Source organism: Enoplosus armatus, chromosome 8, assembly GCF_043641665.1.
Source record: "Enoplosus armatus isolate fEnoArm2 chromosome 8, fEnoArm2.hap1, whole genome shotgun sequence".
NCBI lineage: Eukaryota > Metazoa > Chordata > Actinopteri > Centrarchiformes > Enoplosidae > Enoplosus > Enoplosus armatus.
In genome coordinates, this window is record NC_092187.1 from 7,327,202 (window position 1) to 7,343,411 (window position 16,210).

A 16,210-nucleotide genomic window follows, 5' to 3' on the forward strand; every position below is an offset into this window, starting at 1 on the left:
CTCCACGGGATGTTCTATGATTGGTGATGCCATTTTTCAAGATAATTAATTAACTGGTCAATAGGCGGTGCCTTTATACGAGTTGATCTATATATACATGTTTCTGACCAGGTACTGATCAGTGAGTGTCTGTTCTAGTCATCCGCTTGCATCCTTACTTTGGGGGGGGGGGGGGGGGGGGGTGAACACTACTGCACTACCAAAGAATAAAAAAAACTCTCTCCATAAATTCACATAATAAACATTCAGCATGCATGTGATGAACTTATTAACACATTAATAACCGGAAATGTTTGGTGTCACCTCATAAACGACACACTGCTCTACAAGTTAGTGCATTATCTGTTTTAATAATAAAATTAAGTGTCATTATTGGTGATTGTGGCATCAGTGTTACATGGTATCAAATGTGTGGACCACAGCTATGTTGATACAGTCTGCAGGTCTGGGCCCATCTCGGTCTCTCTTGTCGGGGGTGGGCTATTCATCGTACTGAACTTTAAGTCCAGACGGGAGTTTAAAACATGAAATAAGTCAAAACACAAACCAGTGAAACAACGTCATTTACTCATTTTAATGGTTAAAAAAATACTTCTTTGCGCAAAGAGACAACAATAAGTCCCTGTTTGCTGAGGAAACGAGGGACCGAAACAATGATGACCACCAAATGATGACAGGTGGAGCAAGATAAGATGAGGTAAATGTTTTTGAGGAGAGAAAACAAAAAAGGCACAATTTACAATCAATCATGCCTCGAATTCACAAGAATAATAATAATAATAATAATAATAACAATAACAATAATAATAATAATAATAATAATAATATATAATCAGTACAGCTAAAAAAAATCTGAAAATCTGCAACAACAAAAAAATACAGACCAATTGTATTATACAAGGCAAATCTTGCCTGTCAGGCTCCTCCTGTGTGCTCTACCCTAATCAGGCTTCTGTACACTGTGGAGCCCCCCAGTCCTGCTGCTGATACTGTACAGATAGCAGTTCTACAGTCAGACTTCAACATACTATCTGACCACCAGACATGATACACACAGTTTGGAGGGCCCGATGCAATCATCATGGCAGAAGGCACCGCAGCCTTGGCACATGATCATGGCTTTGAGGCGGCACGAGCACTTGAGCGCCACCTCTTCAGCCGTACTGTCAGTAAAGGCCTGGATGCTCAGGGTGGTCTGGCTGGAGGCCAAGCGGGGGCGCAGCTGGAGCACGCCGTCCGCCATGCTCCGGGAGAAACCGCCGTTGTCCATTACTGAAACATTGGCTGTGTAGCTTACTCCTCCAACACCTCCACCTTGCTTGGGGAACTTCCCATACAGCTGGAAGGGAAGGGAGGAGGCAGAGGATGAGGGGGAGGGGGAGGAGGAGGAGGGTGAGCCAGAGGAGTAGGGACCCTTGCTGTACTCCTTCTTTGCCATCCTGGCTAAAGTCATCTCCATGTTGAGGAGTCCCTCCATCGCCCCTCCGCTCAGGTAGCCATCCATAGAGCTCCCAGGCTCCTTTTTGGTAACTCTCATGGGTTTAATGAGGGAGGATTTGGCAAAAGCCTGGCAAGCGGGCCGTGCACCAACTTCATTCTTTACAGTAGGAGCAGGAGACAGCTGTTGTTGGTGAGGGTGGGGGAGCTGAGACTGTGGGGGCCGCCAGTTGATCTTAATGGTGGGCACCACCTCTGTGGGACAGGGGTCTGCATGAGGAGGAGAGGGGCCATTAGGCATGGTCTGGTGGGATGGCTGGGGCCTGTCTGGAGTTGCCCCCTGTGAGGGCTGAGGACCATGAGAGTCTTTGATAACTGCAGACTCCACAGAGCTATGGTCTGACTTACTTCTGTAGGACAAAGAACTGGAGGAGGATGAAGAGGGAGGCAGAGAAGTGATGACCGGGACAGCCCCGGGGGCCTGCTGGGACTGATACTGCGATGTGGCTGGGGCTTCCAACAGACAGGACACTGGGCGGCCTGTTGGAGACTTGTTTTGGATCTGAGAGGCTGCAGTCAGTTCTGGGCTAGGAGACTGGGCTGAGACCTCTGGCCTGTTGCGTGGCCCTGGGGTCCTTGCCACTGGTGGTCTGGGTTGGGGTCCTGGCAATCGGTTGATCTCCAGCCTGTTGGCAGAGTGTGAGGGCAGAACTTTTTCCAGGGGCAGGCTGCCCTGTAGTAGCTGAGTGACTAAAGGGTTGTTGGCCTCGACACTGGACACTGGTCTCGCTGAGCTGGCCAGTCTTTTGGAGGCAGCTGCAGCAGTTTGGTAAGTGACAGAAGGCTTTAAACCTGCATGACATTCTTCTTCAGCAGAGTTTTGTCTGGACACCCTATAATCATCTCCAGGCTCCATTTTGACCACAACGTTGGTGTCCCTGAGCCCCTGCGGGTGGGATGTGGGGAGAGACTGGTGGTCCTGGGAATGGGAGCGGCTGTACTGAGGGTGAGGCAGGCCATTGGGGAAACAAGGCTGAATGACGGTCTGACCTTGGCGGCTAGACACATGGGCCTGGATGACTGGCTGCTGGTTCTGAGGAGGAGGGCTGCAGATGACCAGTTGGCCATTTCTCTGGGTGCTCAGTTTGGGGCACCAGTTCTGGTCAGGGTGCTGCCGTTCATCCTCCTGGCTCTCATTCTCACAGTCTGAAGCGGTTTCTGTGGAGTCACTATGTGTTCCAGCCTCATCATCTTTCTCAATGACCGAGGAGTCCACACGTTGGGAAAAGGATGCACCTGTTTGCCGTCTCTTTGTAGCTGAGTGAGAGAATACATCTTGGATGTCCACATGGTGGGAACCATGCTGGATAACACCACCCAGTCCAGCCTCCTTCCCTTGTACCTGCTCTTTGGGCTGACAGGAACTGGCCAACGTCTGAATAACGTCCACACCCTGAGCCCCGAACCTGGGAAGGGAATCTGGGATGGAGGTTGGGGCTAATGAGGGTTTTTCACAACCCTGATTTGCCCTCTCTGAGGGGGTAGCAGTAGACTCAGGCACCTGGCGCTGCCTGGCCTGCTGGGTGGCCAAAGACTCAGACACAGTGTCAGGCTCTTGAGATGATAAGTCAGCTGCCTTGTCTGTGAGGCCATTGGAGGAGCTCTGGGCACTGGCTGATGTTGGTTCCATTTCCTCTCCAGCCTCTGGCCCCCCAGCTGCCTCCTCTTGAGGAGGGCTTGGGGTCTGTGGGAGCTCCAAGGACATGGAGGTTGACGTAGTGGACAGGGAAGGGGAAGGCTGGGGTGTGGGCTCTACATTGAGAAGCTGTAGTTGTGTTCCAGACGAATTAGCGCCTGAAGGCGATCCCTGCTCCTCCATCCCACCACCTCCCCTTCTTCCACTTCCTCCTCCTCCTCCTCCTCCTCCTCCTCCTCCGGGCTCGATAGGTCCTGGATGCTCTCGCGCTCGTCGTCCATTGCTGCTATCCGGTAGCCCAGCAGAAGGCCGCAGCCTGACCCCGGCCGGCCCTGCCCCGTCGCCAGTGGCTGCAACAGCAGCAGCGGCCTCGCGTTGGGCGCGGGCTTGCTGGGCGCGGGCTTTGATGTCCGCCAGGGTGCGCGCGCCCCCCGTCCCCGACCGCCGCGAGCCCTCGCCGGGGGGCACGATCCGGGGACAGATCTGGTAGGTGGGGTGCCCTTTGACCCAGGGAGGTTTGATTCTGGACAGTTGAATCTGGGACAGAGACACAAGAACAGTGGGTCAAACTTTACCTGCATAACAACTAATTTCTTATAAAAGCAAATTATTTTTGTGCACAAATCTTGTGAACAGATAAGGAGCCTTGGAGCCTTTAGGTTTGTGCAACAATGTCTTACCCGGATAGGCGGCACCTTGGGCTCCTCTGTTGTCGGCTGCGGCTTCTCCGAACGGACACTGTCAATTGTGGTACGAAAGGACTGACGGTCGTCGAGCCGCGGCCTCTTTTCGGGGAAGCTGGAGAAGGCCTGAGTCTCATCTGGCCTTCTCTTCTGTTCCTTGAGCTGGGCACTGGGTACAGGGGTGGTGGCTGGGCTGGCTGAAGGGCTGCTCTCACGGCTGCTGGTGGCGGTACCTCCTGTGATGGAGGTGACCACTGAGGCAGTGTCATCCAGGGGATCAGCGGCGACTGCGGCACTGGAGGACGCCGAGGATGATGAAGAAGAGTCCAGGCCTCCGGCAAAAGCTCCCTGTCTATCAGAAGGTGAGGAGGGTGAGGAGGCTGGTGAGGAGGCAGAGGAAGAAGAGGAGGAGGAGGAGGAGGAGGGGGAGGAGGTGGAAGCCAGTACAGGTGCAGTCTCCTCTGGGAGCAGGCGAGATGCAACTTCCGGCTCTTCGTTTGCGCTGGTAGAGGCTGGGCTGGGGCTGGGGCTGGGAGTGGGAGTAGGTGTAGGAGTGGGAGTGGGAGTGGGAGTGGGAGTGGGAGTAGGAGTAGGAGTAGGAGTAGGAGTGGGAGTAGGAGTAGGAGTAGGAGCGGGAGTGGGAGCTGGCAATGTGACTGGCTCCGGAGTGGGAGAAGACTTTGACTCCATGGAGGCACTCTCAGCTGGGAGCTCCACGCCACACTCAGCCTGCAGCACCACCTCGCCTTGAACCACTGTATTGTCGGACATGGGAGAGCCAATAGAGACTGCTGAGATGTCCAGTGCAGCGCTGGCCTCAGCGGCTTCTGCAGGCTGCAGGGCTGGAGGAGTGGCCTTGCAGAGGGTCCTGCGGGCCCTGCGGCGCAAGTCAGCCCGTGTGCGTCTCCTCATCCTTCCGTCTCTTCTCCGCCGACCCACGCTGCGTCTCTTGGGGGCACCAGTTGCAACCACAGCCACATCACTGTCCAGCACACTAGCTGCAACTTCACTGGCTTCACTCATGGTAAGCTTTAGGGACTCCTCTTGCGTCAGGCCAGACCTGCAGGTAAACAAACTACGTTATAGCACGTTGTTTAAACACTGTTTGTCTGCAATTCACAGTAGCCATGACTGATGAAGGTCATACTCCAGTTGTCTAAACTACATGAGGACAGCAAAGGAGATGGAAATAAATGTCTTAAACATGTGGTCAAAAATAAATATCAACATAAAGGTTTTTCTAAATAATCCTATTGACACTTGCTTGTCAATTATATTCAGTCAACTAATAAACATTAACTTCTAACTTAGAATGAACCAATGACCAAATATGGCTGGTGTATGAACAGTGACTTCAGACTTGGGTGAAATGGGTTGGCTCTTACTTTTGCCCGTGGTACTCTTCAAAAAACTTTTCCTTCCACACCTCTACCTTCTTCTCTTTCTCCATTTCCTGCCGGAAACGGACCTGCATCTCGTGGGTGAACTCACCTAAACGGGTCAAACACGTGAAGGTTTAAAAGAGTAGCTCCACAACTGAACTTTTTAAAGCATAAACCAGTATAATGATCAGTATGAACTTGACTAAGCTGCCTTTCACTTGTTAAAATAAGCAGCTAGTGTTCAGTTGTAGAAATGCACAGCCTCCTTTTCATTCACACCATGTAACACACATTGTTGCCTTTTGGCTATTGGGGTTCTTGTTGGGATATAACTGCTGGTATTTATGATATCCTTACCTTCTTCATAGCAACCTTTACTTTTTGTTTTTCACTAGTTCCTTCCCCACAGTAATCAAAACATTCCCATCGGGTCTCAACTAGTGTGATTTTGTTTAGACCTGGCAGAAGTCTCAGTAAAATGTGGCAGCTATTTGGTCCATGATTGACCAATCACTTACCCTCCGCCAGCCTTTCTTTCCAGCTCTGGGAGGCATGGGTGAAGAACTCATTGTTGAGAGCTGAACTACTCAGTCTGGCCATACCATCAGGTCCAATCTGCAAGGAGAGGGGACACAATGTACAAATAGCACTAAAACAATGAGGGCACCTGAGGAATAGAGTGGCCTATGCCCTAAAAATGACAAAACAAGTCATGTATTTCAGTGTGACTGAGCTGAGCTTCACAAAACGTCAACTATACAAAATACAATTGAGCATACTGCAACCTGCCCTAAATTACTTAATTTTATCCAATTCCAACCTGACTGCTTTTTCTTTGTCACATGGAATAAGCTCCTTATAAGTAGTATGGCAACAAAAAATGTACATGTTCCTCTTGTAATAGTCTTTGCATTGTCCAACAAGTCACAGATCACAGGTTGGCATTCTGTCAACACTAATTAGACTAATGTCTGTCAATCATACATCAAAGGTGATGCCCTGCTAGAGCAGGGTTCCATGTTTGGGCCTTTTCTCTAAATTAACAGCAATTTGTAAGAACTGATGGCAAAGCCAGTAACACAGTGAGTACCTATTTAGCTAATTCAGTGTGTGATAGTTGTATCAGGGGATGCAACGTCACTACGGACATATAATCTGAGGATAAACTGGACAGGATAAAACTGGATAAACTTCAGGACAGAACAACAACACACCTGTCGGTCCACCTCTGGCAGCAACTGCAGCAGCTGCTGCTGCGAGTGTGTGGGGAAGGCTGAGAAGGTCCGCACATTGATGAGAGCTCTGATGTTGGTGTTGACCAGGATGGAGCCCGGTGTTTCAAAGTCTACATCCACCCCTCCTCGACTCCTCTTCATGGGCCCTGCCAGAGCAAAAACCACCTGTTTCACTGAGCCGCTCTGCCTGATGCAAAAGCTATCTGCAGGTTATATAGCTGAGCACCAAAGACCACACACAAACTCACAGTGACGTTTTCTTTGGCACCCTGGGGGTGTTTTTACAGGATATCTTGCCTTCAGATAGTCGGTGAATGGATTCAATAAAAAACCTTTTTATTGTTTTTTATTGTTTATTGTCTTCTTCATTTTCAGGATGACGTTGAGGTCTGACTTGTCAGGCCCATCAGCATTCTGAATTCTGACTGTCATTACTGGTGTGTAGTTAATGATGTTGTTCTCAGGACAAAAGAGTGCTTCTTACCTGAAGGGACGTGCTCTCCATTCACTTTAAGAGGGGTGAGGACAACACGAGGCATCATGACTGCTTTCTTCCTCTGCCTCCCTGACTGTAGCAACACAAATGGTGGGATGGACAGTTCTACAGTCAGTATTTTAAGCAGCACTGTTTTCCTGTGCCTCTACAGAAGTCCAAACACATGGCTAATGACTGACGGCCCTTTCACACCTGCCTCATTTGGTCCTGACTTTTGGACTTTTCCGTTTGATCAGAATCAAAACCACAGATGAGAAACCTCCCCCCACCACAGTCCAGACCAAATAGCCAAACCTTGGCCTGACAAAAAGAGGTGGTCTCAGAACATAGGAACGTCATAAGTGCACTTGCATAATCGCAATGTGAAACCAAAACTAACTGGATCAAATGTATTCAATATAACAAAAACACTAACCTTGGTTTGAACTTTCAGGTGTGAAAAGGCCCTTAAACTTGTTAAGATCCTTCAGGAGTTAACACTTCAACTCTAAAACAAACTCAAATCCTTTACTAACGAATATGTTTTAATTTAAGTGGAAACATGGAGCAGCCAGTGGCTTCATGCGGGGTGCTGACCTGTCTTGAGCGGCTCAGTCTAGTTTGGGCGTGTTGAGCATGTTGGGTCTGCTGTGCGTCTGTACGTCCCTGCTGTCCTGCTGCCCTGCTGAGGCGGGTCTGCGGCTGGCTGCTGGGAGCCTGCACCTCTGTGGAGCAGGAGGCGCTGGACGAGCTCTCATCCACCGAAGCTTCAGGTCAGGGAAAAACACATTTACAACTCCACTCACCACTCCACCAACTTGTGGCAAATTGTGATTTGTGAAATTGGACTATGTAAAGAAAATTGACACTTTACAAGATGTGCAACGTAAAACATAATAATAGGCACATGCTGCTCTTCCTGAAACTCACCTTTACGTCCCAACTTTGACTCTGACAAACACTGCAGTGACATTATCACACATTTTCCATTGACGTCTTAGCAGAGATCATAAAACAGCAGTTTCTATCTGAGCTAAAGCTCTTTTGGCTTCTATTAACACAGGCCAACATTCACCGACAGTGGTGTGGCTGAATATGTATTATTGGCACCATTATTGCACCATACATTCGGCCAAGCTCAGAGTTACACACAAACTGTGGATGGAACAAGGGCACCGAGTGCCACTGATCCAGCACCAGTCTAACAGGGTGTAGGGGTTCTACATTTGTACATATGGTCGTCGCTATAACCTCTGGAATGATTAAACTCAATATTTCTAGACAACTTAATGAAAGGCCATTTTTGACTTTGACTTGTTTACAATGTTTGTGCATATACACACTGATACAGGTATGTTGGCAATCTCTCTGGTGGTTTTAAGGCTTATGCACATTTGTTCGGCTACTTGTATGCAGGAATGAGAAGAAGCTGATACAGATTGAACTCACCAAGACATTCAGTGCAAGAACTACCCCCACTGGCATTACAATACATTAATTACACCCCCCTCTCAACAGAGCCATGTCGTCACAGAAACCAGACTGGCTCAAGAATGTGTCGTCATGAATACACGACGAGAGAGTCGCAACATCAGCAGTTCTGTTTCTGGCATTTGATCAAGGTGAGAACGGTAAGAAATTGTGCTCAGCGCGACTAGCCCCCCATAATGGAAAAACCCTACATGAGAGGCCCCTGGTGTACATAATGACAGACCTCTGGTGTGTGGTATTACCGTCATTGTCTCCGCTGGCACCAGCGGTGGTCTCAGTGGAGTCGCAGCTCTCCTGCTCAGTGGCCTCTGTGGGGCCGACCGGTGCCACGCCAGAGCCTGCTGCAGGGGTGCTGCTGCTGGAAGATGGGGTGGCGGCGCTGCCGGCCGGCTCGGCTGGCGTCTCCGACTCTGATGTTGTCTTTGTCCACTGGAGGGCGTTCTTCTACAGAGTGTAAACAGTACAGAGCTATCATCTGAAGAAAAACAGTGTTCTCTAAATATGTGACGCACAATCGATTTCTTTTATCAACTGATTTTGTGGTCATGCGTCAAATCCACTACTACACTGAAGTATTCAAAATAAGATGTGATCGTCTCTCCCCGTCCCTCTTTCTCTCTCAACCAAACCGGTCGAGGCAGATGACCGCCCACCCAGAGCCTGGTTCTGCTCGTGGTTTCTGCCTGTTAAAAGGGAGTTTTTCCTTGCCATTGTCACCACGTGCTTGCTCATGGTGGGAACTGTTGGGTCTCTGTAAATAATATTATAAAGAGTACAGACCTGCTCTATAAGAAAAGTGCCTTGAGATAACTTGTGTTATGATTTGGCACCATATAAATAAAATTGGAATGAACCGGTCAGTTTTACCCTGTGGTGTATATATATCAATACTGGCTTCCTGTGGGGTCCATGTTGTTGTCACTGTCATTATATGACATTGTGATCAACCTCATAAAAGCAACAGATTAGCAGACAGTTGGTCTAAATGTGTTTATCTGCAGCCTCTTCAGTAGCATCATTAACTAGAGCATCATCATCATCAATGAGCAGACAGCAGGTGGATTTCAGTAGAAAAGAGTTTCCAGTAAAAGTACTCACTATGAACCTGTGGATTATCTTGAGTAACTGAGTCAAATTGTTTAGAGTTTTTGGAGAAATGTTCTATTGACACCAATTATGATGTAATGCCAACAGACATAAATTAGTTTTATCAGCAGAGTGAAGAGGATCATGTTTGAGTACCTTGAGAGTGAATAGGCTCATCCGTCCAGGCAGCTTGAAGAAAATGCTGTTCTTGACTCTGTCTCCCCTCACCTGGGAGTGCAGCATGGTGACCAGGCAGGCCAAAGGAGCTGTGCCACTGCGTGCACACACACAGACACACACATCAGATTGGATATAAAGTAGTCTTGCATAGTTTTAGTGCTGTGCCAGCACTAGAGAAAGGTCAGACACAACCCATTATCATTCTGGTATAGGGGAAAATGCTCTGGCTTGTTTGTATTTTTATATATTTCTTTAAACCAAATCACAATCGTCTTGGGCGGCACTAAGCCCAGGATGCAGCGACGGTGCTCTTACAAAACGGTGTCAGGCAGACAGCGGAAGGGGAGGAGTAAGTCAGACTCCTTATCCCAACAGCCTACATCCTGTGAGTCAGGCTAGATATAAAGTGACACGGATGTGATGCTGTATAGTCATGATCCACGGCTGAATAAACAGGTTACTGACCTCTCATGTGTAAAGTTGGGATGAATTTTATGGCCTGTAAATGTGAAATGAGTAAAAGGTTCTCTCCACATCATGGCCTTTTTATTCTTACAGCTCTCATAGGACTAAAACCAATATGAAAGACTGTTTAATGGTAATATTGCATATTTTCATCAATGTGACAAAGTACTTTTGCTAATCCAGTGTGTTGCAGTTGTCTGAAACAGACATTCCTGACAGTTTAACAGATTTTGCATAAACTTTACTATATAATCAGTATATAGATATCATAATACAAAATTACATACACCATGACAAATGAGTTTATCTACATCTCCCATCGCTAATAAAAGCTGATGGAAATCCACTATATTTGGAACTATAAGCAAAACAACAACAGCACTGAACAATCAGCACAAGAAACTTCAAATTTCAAATCAAATTTATCAGAACACCATTAAAGATGAGATAATCTCATGTCTAACATCAAATTTCCTTGGTGTATTGTTTTTCTCTCTTTGACTTTTTAATCATAGTCTGATAAGGAGGACACAGTACAAAATAATCCCTTTCTCTTAAAAGTAATTTCTGTGGCAGTTCAGTTTAATGTGATCCATGAACATGCATAAGCTTTGTCTACAAATAACTACGGGACTAAACCATCACGCAGAATGCATTTACTTTGGTTTTCTATCTGTGCCCTGATTCATGTAGAGCCAGTGAAAATCTACATGTACTATTACAGACAGAGACACCTGACAGCAAACAGCTGGAACTAATCTATTACAGTTACAGTATGAGACTCCGTGCTCTGTACTTATTAACAGGAGAAAATGCCTCTGTGGACTATGTTTTTGCAGTGTGGGAACTCTGACAGATATTTAGCAGCAAGCAAGCTAGTTAAATCTTTCGATTAAATGTTAAAGCTGTATCATTGTTATTAACTTAAAATTGTGGGTTGACAGGGGAAGCCAATGGTTCCTGACAATCGACAAATCAATCAAATCAATTCACTATGTGTTAAACCAGTAGTGTTAAAATAAAGGTAAACTCGCTGGTTCTTTTATGGCACCCAGATTTCAAATTGATGTCTTGAAATTGAAATAGTTTACATTTGAATCATCATCAATCATCAAAACTTGTTACAATATTGTTGAGCAATGGGTAAGAAGAAGGAGAGGAAAAAGAAGAGAGGTAATAAGTGTCTATGGTCCTCCAACCTACCTCCTGTTTAGGTCCGCAGCAGGCCAAGTGGTCCATGTAGAAGGAAATAAAACACCTCAGTTTAAAACACATTGATGGACATGTTCAGCTGACAAATACAGAAGATAATCAATTCCAATATGGGAATAAAAGTCAAGTGTACTGTCTGAGTGTGGAAAAATTCAATCAGTGATTTGAACTCCATATAAAACAGTGTGTTAATGTTTATCAGCCAACAAGGTGTCTACAGGTTCCAGGAAGCAATGATACACTCTGGACTGAATGATCCTGTAGCTCTACACTGAGATGAACATCAGTTACTGCAGTCAGCTTCAAGACATAACTCTGTGTGTGTGTCTGTGTGAATGACCTCATTTCCTTCAGCCCCTTGGTCTGGATGACATGGAGGATTTGTTTGGGAGTCATTGGTGCATCAGAGAAGTTCTCCAACACCTGGAAAACATCCACATTGTCTTTAGAAAAGAGACTGACGACACTTCTGCACTGCTGAGAAAAGAACTTGAATACAGAACAAATCCAGATCAATCTGGACTCAAAAGCAACTAGACCTCTCCCAATGATTCAACATGACCCACTGTCTCAAAATGCTCTTACAGCTATTTTAAAGAAGCAATTCATCCATCCAAGAGACCTGAACCTGCATTACAACAAACTGAACAGTCTTTACAGCAGAGTTCATCAATAAAAATATCAGCAGAGGCAGGGGCATGTCAGACAGACAGACAGACTGAAAGAGAGAGAGAGAGAGAGAGACAGAGAGAGAGAGAGAGAGAGAGAGACACAGACAGACAGACAGAGACATTTTAAGTAGTAAACTAGACTGAAAATGAAATCATAAATATATGAAAGTTGTCAAATCTATAAAGGATGAAGCCCATAAAAACTATAATAAACTATCCTGAAGGTGGAAAGTGGCATGGACAAGCCTGTATTATGAACATTAAGTGAATTTTTGATAAAAAATAATATGTATAATGTATTTATCCATCACTTCCTCTTTTGTTTCTGTCTGTTCCATGCAGGCTACAGGAAGCTTCTGATATATCTGCGATAAGCTAACAGTGTCTCAGTCAGAGCCACAGTACAATGATTTCATCCATTAACATCAGGTAATGTCGTGTTTTAAGTTATCCATTGTGCTTCACATTCTCAGAACACTGCAGTCTTGCACAGAGGACAGAGGACAAAGTCACCAGTACTATTTAAAGCACCACAAAGGTGTATCTTCACATGCTGCTGAAACACGTTCAATGAATAAAATGGACATATCTACTGGTGCGTCCACATTAAGCCAGCTAAAATTCAAAAAACATCCTCACTAAGCTGGTGTCCTTACTAAAGACATTTTTGAAACAATGTTTGTGAAACAAACTATTTCACTATCAGTCGTAAAGTCCAATATTTAAAAAGCCTGTCATGTCCACCTCCGGCTCATTCCTTAGTATTAGTGGATGAGTATCACAATCAGAATCAGAAATACTTCATTGATCCCCGGGGGTAATTACACAAACAAGTAAGTGTCAGGGTCACCACAAGCCACTTTCAGATATGAAATATTTAACAAGTGGCTTCATGTCTCTTCTTCTGCCTGTCTGACAATGTGCAAATACAGAATGACAAGACATTAAGTATTGGACTTTCATTCATTCCTCTTCTCCTCTAAACGTGATGTATGCAAAGCAGTTGATATTCATAAATTGAAAACTGCTGGTCTGATAGTTATTATCAGACATATTATAACAGTATAGATATGATATTGTTAGTTACAACATGAGATGAATCTCCTTGTCATTTAGTTCATGTTTTGTTTTGCTGTTGCTGCAGGAGGAGGAGCTGCTAACGTACAGAACTCTACACTCAGTTGCCACTTTATTAGGTACGTGTAAAATCTAATGCAATCTAATACAACAGCTCAGCCATAAATCATACTATTATGAAGATAGTATTTTTTAGTTTTGACTGATGCTGTCAGAGAGGTGCCAATTTAGCTATATGTTTACTATTGATGACTGAATTACATTGAGGTGTTTTAACATAAGGGGGGAAGAATATTAGAAACACAGTTTAATATAATGCAGTCCAGTACAACACCACCACTTTCTACTACCTCAGGAATAAACACATAGTTTAATAACAAAAACGCATTATGCCCATTATAAGCTTCGTAAAAGCAGAATGTGTGGCACAGATGTTGTACTGGGTCGCACCTAATGAAGTGGCCAGGAGTGTATATGGTAGTGTAGATGATGAGCTGCCCTATGAGGACCATGAACAAAAAACGTGAAACTGAATCCTTCCCATGGACTTCATCTGCAGTATAAAATAAGGATATGCTTTCAAGAATGCCCTAAACTCTTCCTTTAATTGAAGCCTCTGTTTAAACAAAAGGAGTGAACAGCACACCCCCCATATTAAGCATCACATTTGTAATTTATGTAACTGTGCACAGTCAGAGAATGTGCATGTGGTTTTCTGTTCATGTGGAACTAAATCTGGTCATTCAGATTTCACTTTGGTTTCTCTGCACTTGTTCATGTTTTACTCCAGCTATGAGTAGAAAGCAGCGGCCTACCCGGCCAAAACAGAGCCATTAGCTAGTGAACCCATTGCCCTAAAACTGAGGAGAACCACACCTGACCGCAATCAGACATTTACTTATCCGACATATAGCCAGCTGCCCAGTTGTCACTGTGCATTTAAATTAACTAAATAAAGAAATAAAGTTAATTTGCTATGAAAATACCCCCCTCCACCCCCCGCCAGTGATAAACGTTTGCTTTTCAACTGTTTCATGTGACCTCTTTCTTAAAGATTAATGTTGCTTGTCCATCTTCCGACAGAGTCTGGCTTATTTAACAGGACTTATTTCATTTTCCTGCACCACTTGGAGCCTATATGGATTCACAAGACAGGTGAGCTAACGTTAGTGGTTAACGTTAGCTATTAGCTTTGCTAACGTTAGCGTGCATTATGGTCAACAACATTAGCTACTATTACACCGAGTTGGGCGTTATATGAACCTTACGAGTTTATAGAGGTCACGTTTTGCTCACTGTTTGACCACATGAGGAGTGTAAACTCGTCGTAGCGCTATCGTTTCTTTTGAAGTGCTCAGATGGTAATTAGCGTACAGCTAGCTTGCTTGCTGCCTAGCAAACAAAGAGCTTAAAATAGGAGAGGTGAATGTTAGCGTGCTAGCCATCGTTAGCATGTTGCGTTGCGTAGCTTTTTATGTCAGCAGCCAGAAAGACATACAGCACACATAAAATGTACCCCTTCAGTTACATTTAAACCAAACATAACCTGCCTGCTGGTTAGGTTAGCACTGCTATGTTAATAGATGATGATATGGCAGAGCCCAGGCTGTGGTCGTGAGGAGAATGTGCAAACACAACAACACATCTGGATCCATCACTTCACAATTATTCATACATAATTTACATGCCGTTAGTTAAATGCTCAAAATAGAGTGTTTACCATGCGAGCCGCCTCAGCCCAGGTCCGCTCCTTCTTTCTCTTTTGTTTGTCCTTCATTTCCTCTGCGCTGGTGTCTGCGGCTAGCCTCTGCTGTGTGTCTACAAAGCAACCTCAATACGATGGCGATTTAGCTGCTTAGCAAAATGGCTAACTACGTTCTAGGTTAACTGTGTAACGTTAGACCCAAAACAAGATGTTCCTTTTAGCTCGGGACGATGGTGTCTGCTGGTCTGTGATAATAGTCGCTACAGTGTCTAAAGTAGCTCAACACACATCGTCTCTCTGTAGCACAGAAGCAGTGTGAGTGCAGGGCTGGCTCTGGTGCTGGATCTGGTGCTGCTGCAGGACAAGCCTCTATGGAATGCAACAACCAGGTCAAAGGTCAAACCCTCCGCAGGAATGCAACAAAACAATGTCCAGCCCTCCGCATCCAAATAGTACATTTGAACAGATGCTGCATACAAATAATCATGTTTGATATCAGAATAGCACAGTTTTGATTGAGCCTTCCACCCCAGCACACAGACACTATACATTAACCACAGCACTTCCATCTGTTAGAACAGTAAAGTGTTGTCTAATTCATAATAATGTAAAAGCTGACACCCATCTGCAGTAAGGCTGACTACTGGATCCATTTCTTCCCTACACACATTTGAAGGACAATATTGGACAATAACAGACAACACAGCTAAATTTATTGTGGGGCAAATAAACACACCTAGGAGCCACAACATTTTGAGTACTGTGACGTTGTAAGTCATTAAATTATTATAATTATCATCAATTATTATTTTTATTAAATCAACACACAGGCCTTCCAGTAAGGATGTTTCTGAAAACTGTGGACAGCAAAGTCTGTGGATTATTCAGAGTAACTAGGACACAGTGAATGGCGCACTGCTGTTTTTCAGCAACACAAATAAAATTTGCCTCCATTGTATTTAAGGGGAGGCTCACACAACCACAACTCGACCTTTTAGAAATGTAAAACATTAACAAAATGAAATATCACAGTAGTTTTGACTTAATTACTTGTAATGTGATGTTGCTTTCATACAATATTTAACAGCCTGTGTGATACGATAAGATGGATGTGACGACTGGTGACTAAATTACCTTATTGGTGACAGGGAAAGAAATCTGAGACTTTTGTACTGAGTAAACTCCATCCACTGATGAAGGCTGCGAGATGCATTTGAAACCTCTGCAAAAAGCTAGTAAGAAGACCTTGAGTGAAGATATATTTTTTTATTTCCATCAAGAATTAACTTTCATGTGCATGCTCTTGTCTGACATATTTTAAACCAAATGATTAATTGATTAATTAACAAAATAATCGATTAATTAATGATATGAAAGTAAGTATAATTGATAATGAAAGTAAATTCTTGGTTGTG

General features: G+C 45.0%; 1 protein-coding gene across 4 annotated transcripts; it reads right to left on the minus strand.

The window, feature by feature from the left end:
- Nucleotides 1–565: 565 nt before the first annotated feature.
- On the minus strand, nt 566–14,867 carry asxl1 (ASXL transcriptional regulator 1). 4 transcript variants are annotated; one of them, XM_070910208.1, is made up of 14 exons: nt 14,811–14,867; nt 11,683–11,765; nt 11,334–11,336; nt 9,642–9,759; nt 8,642–8,843; nt 7,506–7,675; nt 6,869–7,002; nt 6,413–6,620; nt 5,717–5,813; nt 5,202–5,307; nt 4,534–4,876; nt 3,814–4,476; nt 3,041–3,670; nt 566–2,998 (listed from the first exon to the last, which is right to left on the minus strand). In XM_070910208.1, the coding sequence occupies exons 1-14, from the start codon at nt 14,865–14,867 to the stop codon at nt 1,028–1,030; spliced, it is 4,785 nt and encodes a 1,594-aa protein (XP_070766309.1). In that variant the 3' UTR covers nt 566–1,027. The 4 variants fall into 4 exon arrangements, with proteins under 4 accessions (XP_070766309.1, XP_070766310.1, XP_070766311.1 ...); XM_070910209.1 differs by having other exon boundaries at nt 566–3,670; nt 3,814–4,416; nt 4,501–4,876; nt 6,413–6,579; nt 6,918–7,002; XM_070910210.1 differs by having other exon boundaries at nt 566–3,670; nt 3,814–4,368; nt 4,465–4,876; nt 6,413–6,579; nt 6,918–7,002.
- Between the last annotated feature and the right edge of the window lie 1,343 nt (nt 14,868–16,210).

Excerpts from the sequence above, each read along its gene's own strand:
- asxl1 (XM_070910207.1), bottom strand. The coding sequence starts at position 14,867 with ATGAAGGACAAACAAAAGAGAAAGAAGGAGCGGACCTGGGCTGAGGCG. Across the intron at positions 4,877-5,201 it reads GAAGAGTACCACGGGCAAAA|GTCTGGCCTGACGCAAGAGG; the intron begins GTAAGAGCCAAC and ends GTTTACCTGCAG. Across the intron at positions 3,671-3,813 it reads CCAAGGTGCCGCCTATCCGG|ATTCAACTGTCCAGAATCAA; the intron begins GTAAGACATTGT and ends TCTCTGTCCCAG.